Here is a 6,000-nt window from a genome sequence, read left to right on the forward strand (position 1 = left end):
CATTTTTAGCTCGGCACTTCCCTCCTCCTCATGAAGATTCCGGCTGATTCCTGTGGGACATTCTTTGATAACCCGATAAATATAGTTGAAATAGTTTTCCTCTTTCTCGATAAAGGTCTGCCTCAAGCTTTTGTTCATTTTGAGACGAGTTGCACCACCGTCTTCCGTACACAACACAAAGTGGCCACGCTGTTGATGTGGGACTAGGAATGGCTTCTTGTTTGAAGTTCCCAGTCAAGACTACTATCATACTCTACCTTGAGGTTGACGAAACGGTACGCACGACAACCACAGTGTTTATGTTTTTCATCTACGCCTGAAATCCATTAGTACGTAACCAGCCACCACGAATAAGCAGCCTCTCGAACGATGCTAGTTGGAGAATTCAAGTACGGCGGTCATCACAACCAATCAGAGCTGAGTGATGGTCACGTTCAGAGTGTGGTCGTGTTTTGTGATGGCGCACAAATGGGGTCGTAGTTGCCGTCCGACTTTCGATTTGGGCACGCGACTGCTTTCGCAGTACACCCCGTTTAGAGCATCGAACTGTTGTTTCCACGACTAATATGTGGCCAAGTGTGATATGCCAGGTATTCCTTGGCTATCTGCTGTTTTTTATGGTTGACCGGAAACCATCCATGGATCTTAGGATCAGTGTATGTGTCAGCTTGTATTATTCGGTCTTCTTCTTTGTCCCATACGGATGATACCGTTCACTTTTGATTCCCGGGGCGAGATGGCCCAAGTGGTTAGAGCCCGAATTTACTGACCGGAAGGTCCGTGGTTCGAATCCGACCTCCGCCACTCGACTTCCCCTGTCTAGGCTTGGGCAACCTGGCAGTATCCCAGCCCTCGTGCTTCCTTCGGGTGGCATGGCAGCTAGGCACCGGAAGGGTGTTACAGCTGAACGCTACTTTTGATTCCCCGTTTGCGAATGTCTTTTCATCTAGGGTCATATTTCTTGTTGAGCCATACAGTTGTGCTAGCGTTAACGTTCGTTCCCTAGTGGTGTGTATGTTTCAGAACTCAGCATTTCCCTCCTTTGTCCTCCATCGTTTCCGGAACAGCTGACACCACTGGGATCAATCATGTCCGCATTCCCACTTGATCCTCGGTTCTCACGTACCGTACTGTCTGCAGCCTACCTGGGCTGCCTCATTGAGGTGCTCAGTGTAATCAGCATGTTATACGTCAGCCCCGTGTTCTACGTCCCAGTAGAAAAGCGCGAACAATTTGGGGAGGTGAGTCCCTGAAAATTCCCCTCTTATTCACTAGGGTTTCGCTGCTCCCCTCACCGATTCTAACTGCACTTTAAATTTTTTTGTCGCAGTTAGGTGTCCTTTTGGCCTCTTCCCGGACACTGGTGACATTCCTTGTCTGAAAAGATCGTTGCTGTCCACGAGGGGGTGGGTATTGTCCCTTTTTGGAATTGAGGTTCCCAATATAGGACTTTAAGTCAGGCGAAGGTTTGACAAACCTAACTGTGAAAAAGGGTTCGAAAGTTTACAGTACTGTTTACACAAAGTGAACAAACTTCGGCTGCCAGCGTTCGTGGCGTCACCAAGTGCGCAGTCACTTACCGATACAGTGCAGTTTCAAGGCACACACACCAGAAAATAGCAGGCAGAATGTTGGCTCGGTAGCCTGAGTTGCCCTAGTCCCTTCTGAGGCCAGTCTTGTGATTCTGATGGGCGGTGTGATTACTCGAAAATCACGACAGAACAAGTCGGAGCGGGCTCAGCAGGCGGGGCAGGGACACCTGGGTAAGTAGGTCGGCCGCGTACATTCACACACAGACATGCATGCTACTGTACCAGTGTCGGTCGCGACGGCTTTTGTGGCAAGGTGAATGCCTAGTTTGTATGAACAAAATAGGTGTAGATCAAAAGTATATGGGCTGGGTAACCAAATGAATGGAGTGAGTGAGTGAGTGAGTGAGTGAGTGAGTGAGTGAGTGAGTGAGTGAGTGAGTGAGTGAGAGTGGATGGATGGATGGATGACCATGACGTTCGATTTGATTCAGTGATACCAATGTCGTAACAGGGTCATCGGCTGGGCAACCGTTAGCGTGTAAATACGCCGACATTCATTGGGGTGCCGTTCGATTTCCGCGAGCAACTTCGTCCAAAATTGTTGGCTCTAGCAAAGCTGTCACCATTTGGAGTGACAGGAACCTTTGATTGCAATCAAAGAATGAATACAATGATCGACTGTGATTTATGTGCCTATGTATACTTGTTTATCAGATCAACTTCCAATATTGTATAAGCATGCATAGACTCCAAGCTATGTACTGTTCTCTTTCGTCCTATTCTCATCAACATCACCATTGACAATAGCACTAATGCTGACCTTCCGTGCTTCACTACCACAAAACCACGAATTCATTCATTCAGAAACCTCATCAGCAATGCAGTGAATTAAATCAGAGTAGGCAGGTGTCTTGCGCCAGGCCGCATCATAAATAACCGATTTGCCTAAATTACCGATACTCACCCATCTGGTCTGGACAGCACCCATAGCAATTGCGCTGTTGATGTTTTTTGAGGTCTCTAGGCAAACGCAGGGAGATCACGTGATGTGCGGTGTTCGCCTCCTCGGCATACACGCTGTGTTGGTATTTTCAACTAAAAGAATTTTATATAGGTCACACAGGTTTTATGATGAACGCTACAATGTCCTCTCTTTGTGAAGTTTTATCGCTGAAATTATTAAGAGCCTTAGGGAGCCTGTGAGGCACTCTTGATTTAACTGGATCTCAGCGTCTGATGTCGAGTCGAAATAGACCCTTTTCTTCTTAGATGCTTCCTATGTCATAACTGGACGTCATTTAGGTCCAAGGAGGGAGCTGCTTAGATGGATATCGCCACGCTGCATCGTCCAGGCACTATATGTTTTCCGTTCTGATAAACGTATTTCGCTTTTATAAACATCCTCGCGTGGTCATCGACGAAATCATCCACTTGCTGCCGTAGCTAGCAGGACTTGCGCACTTGGGTATCATGAATTCCTGAGTTCCGAATCTCTCTTTTCCTTCCTTTTGGTCACTCTTTTTTAGTTTTTCCTGACTTTGTGCTTATCCAATTCTGTCGAATGCTTGCCTGTGTATTAATCAACCCAACATCTTTCCTCACGTTCCCCTCTTCTGTATCGCCTGACCGATTGACTGTAGACTCAGGAACGGTTTCGACATCCAGATGGTGACCTGGCCAGCTTGTTACAAGTCTATCGTGGATATGTCAAGTCATCGAAAAGACGAGATCAAGCCGATGCCTCCAACGCACAACCTTCCCGTCTAACTTGGTGTCGCTCAAATTTTCTCAATCGAGCCCGTCTAGAGACTGCCGTGCGCGTTCGTTCTCAGTTGAAAGAAGTTGCCAAGGGTGCTGGACTTACCGGCTTCCTCCGTTCGTGTGGATCTGAATTGTTCACCATTACCCGCGCCTTTCTTCAAGCCGGATTTAAAGATCAGGTACGTTAATATCGGTCATCCTCAGGTGTCGTATTTCAAAAGTCCTGCAGCGTATGTTCACGCTTGTGCATAAATTCTTTAATTCCACGAAAGTGCTCACGCTGCAAAGCCCACCACCACGACCGTCGTTGAACCGATGATTAGTCCAGTCCAGCCACCATTTGTGTCTTTCCTAGAGAACGATAAGAGTTGTTGTCCATTTTGGTAGCCGATGCTTCTCTGAATTCAAGACATTTTTTATCTCGCTTTGGATATCGTCTCTGCGACAGACTCAACACGATGGTCAAAGTCTTTGTCCCTCCATTTTGACAGCTTGTCAGCTGATGTGCTTGATTTCGCCGTCTTATACTGCATGTCATGCCTACAACATATCCCAAATCCTTCTAACTGTATCTCCACAGGCACTTAGATTTCCTCGTCTAAGTGAACAGGAAACCGTGTCGCTGGATTCTTTAACCCTAGAGCTCCTGGAAAGGTACCGAAATATTCGTAGCTCGGGTTCCTGCAGGTGACCGTTGGCCTGTTCGTCAAATTCGTTATGGTGATGTATCGAGATGGCCCAAGTGGTTAGAGCGCGAACTAACTGACCGGAAGATCCGTGGTTCGAACCCGACCTCTGCCTCTCGACTTCCCCTGTCTAGGCTTGGGCAACCTGGCAGTATATCAACCCTCGTTCTTCCTTCGGGTGGCGTGGCAGTTAGGCACCGGAAGGGTGTTACACCTGAATGACTTCAGGACATTTTTACAAGATCAAGAAAAACATCCCAAATTGATTGAATGGTAGAGAATACAACAATTCACCGTTGTAATTTATGCCTATCTGACCAGTGAAATGTACATTTCCCTTTAATTCACCGAACAAATTTCTGATTACTTGTTTAGCATTCGTTATTGAGCCATTCAAGAAGACTGTCCCTCTTGTTTACTTCCAGGTTGCCTTGTTAGCTGATCCAGATACACATATCCCTCATGGCAACGGAGTCTCCAGCGTGCTTGGTACAAACTCTCGCCAGTCTGTCTATCTTCTGGCCAATTCTTCCACCTCCCAACCCACCTCACCCACGTGTTATTTTCTAATTCATCCAGAATCACAGCTTTACCTGCCTGCGCTTTCATCCCCTCCACCCATGGTTATGTTCATCGAAACAGTAACACAAACAAACTCTTTATCAAACGTGAAACAACCCGTACCCGTCACTGTGTATATGCGCCACGTAGCCGCGGTACCGCCAGGTACGCTGTGTTCCGCAGACGATGTAAACTTCAACAGCTGGATATCTCAGATCCCATCCGGTCGGATGCCCTCTTCTAGTAAACTGAGGCGAAGAGGAGACGATTCTAATAAAACCAAGCACAAACTGGACACTGTTGAGCCGAACAGTGCAAAGCGCCCTTGTTTACAAGAGCTACGCAAACCCAACATTGCCTTGAGACGTTTGACCAAGCGTCAACGGAAACGACTGATCAAACGAAAACACAAACTGTTGACTGCTGTAAACACAACGTAGCCTGTCTGTCTCATCTGTACGTGCGTACATTTTGTAAACTATCTACTCAGACTTTTCTGATATTCTTTCCGAGCATTTTGATTGCATTCGAGATTTCTTTGTGTATGCTCCTTTTTCTCGAGCAGGACAGTTTATATACTCAGGTTCTTGATATGGTTCTTGATATCTTCTGTCACTGGCAATAATGGGCTAGTTAGTGTTGGGTTGCCTACTGAAAGTCTTGCTTCAACAGATCACGTGACCGTGGGGCTTGTTAGCTTTATATTTTCATGTACCAATGCTTAGAAGTGGACGAAAGTTAGGTATTATTAGAGCCCCTGGCCGCGTTCACGACTAATTGTACTTGCATCATACTGTTTGTGCATATGTAGCTCTGTAATCAAGCAGGATTATGGTTTGTTGAACCTCCAGGTTGCCTCATCTCAAGCGCTTGTGGTTCCGAGATCCTCTCAGTCTAATCGGAGCATCGGCTACCGTCGAGGTGCAAGCATTATGGTCAGTGGCATTAGTAGGTATTCATCCGCTACGAACCGAGCAAGAGCATTTCAAACCACTGTGTTACTTGCAAAGTTTTCGGAAAACAATTACTAGCTCAACGACTCAACAGTCACAGTCGATTGTGTGAGATGCGTCATTAAGGTTACTTGTTCCCAGAAACCTTGGATACCGTAGTGGGGCCACGTTAGTCTGAGCAGGATACCGGGGGCCTACCGTTTGAATGTGTATCAACTGCATCGTCGAGTTGTGGTTGGATTGTTTACTCCGCCCGTGTACTTTTGCCCCCCGACATTCGCCTTGCCGCGAAGGCATCCCCGTCCAACACTGGCATGTGAATGCGTGACTGACTTATTTGCCCATACGCGTTCGTGCCCCGTCTGCCAGGCCTGCTCTGACTTGCTCTGCCGTGATTTCTACGTAATCGCCCCGCCAATGTGAATCACCCGGTTGTCCTCGGAAAAGGCGAGGACAAGCCAAGATTCCGCTCATTGTTGCTGCAGACGTTGACAGTGTCCTGTGCCA

The 6,000-nt window shown here is 47.2% G+C and overlaps 1 protein-coding gene across 1 annotated transcript in view; it reads left to right on the plus strand.

The window, feature by feature from the left end:
* Positions 1–5,122, plus strand: part of T265_10537 (hypothetical protein) — a gene marked incomplete at both ends in the record, with an annotated part of 41,324 nt that extends 36,202 nt beyond the window's left edge. The window contains 3 exons of the mRNA XM_009176933.1: positions 1,068–1,241; positions 3,173–3,472; positions 4,405–5,122. Coding sequence (XP_009175197.1) covers positions 1,068–1,241; positions 3,173–3,472; positions 4,405–4,980 — 1,050 coding nt within the window. The remainder of the gene's footprint in view (positions 1–1,067; positions 1,242–3,172; positions 3,473–4,404) is intronic.
* Positions 5,123–6,000: the final 878 nt, after the last annotated feature.

Source organism: Opisthorchis viverrini, assembly GCF_000715545.1.
Source record: "Opisthorchis viverrini unplaced genomic scaffold opera_v5_374, whole genome shotgun sequence".
In the NCBI taxonomy this organism is placed as follows: Eukaryota; Metazoa; Platyhelminthes; class Trematoda; order Opisthorchiida; family Opisthorchiidae; genus Opisthorchis; species Opisthorchis viverrini.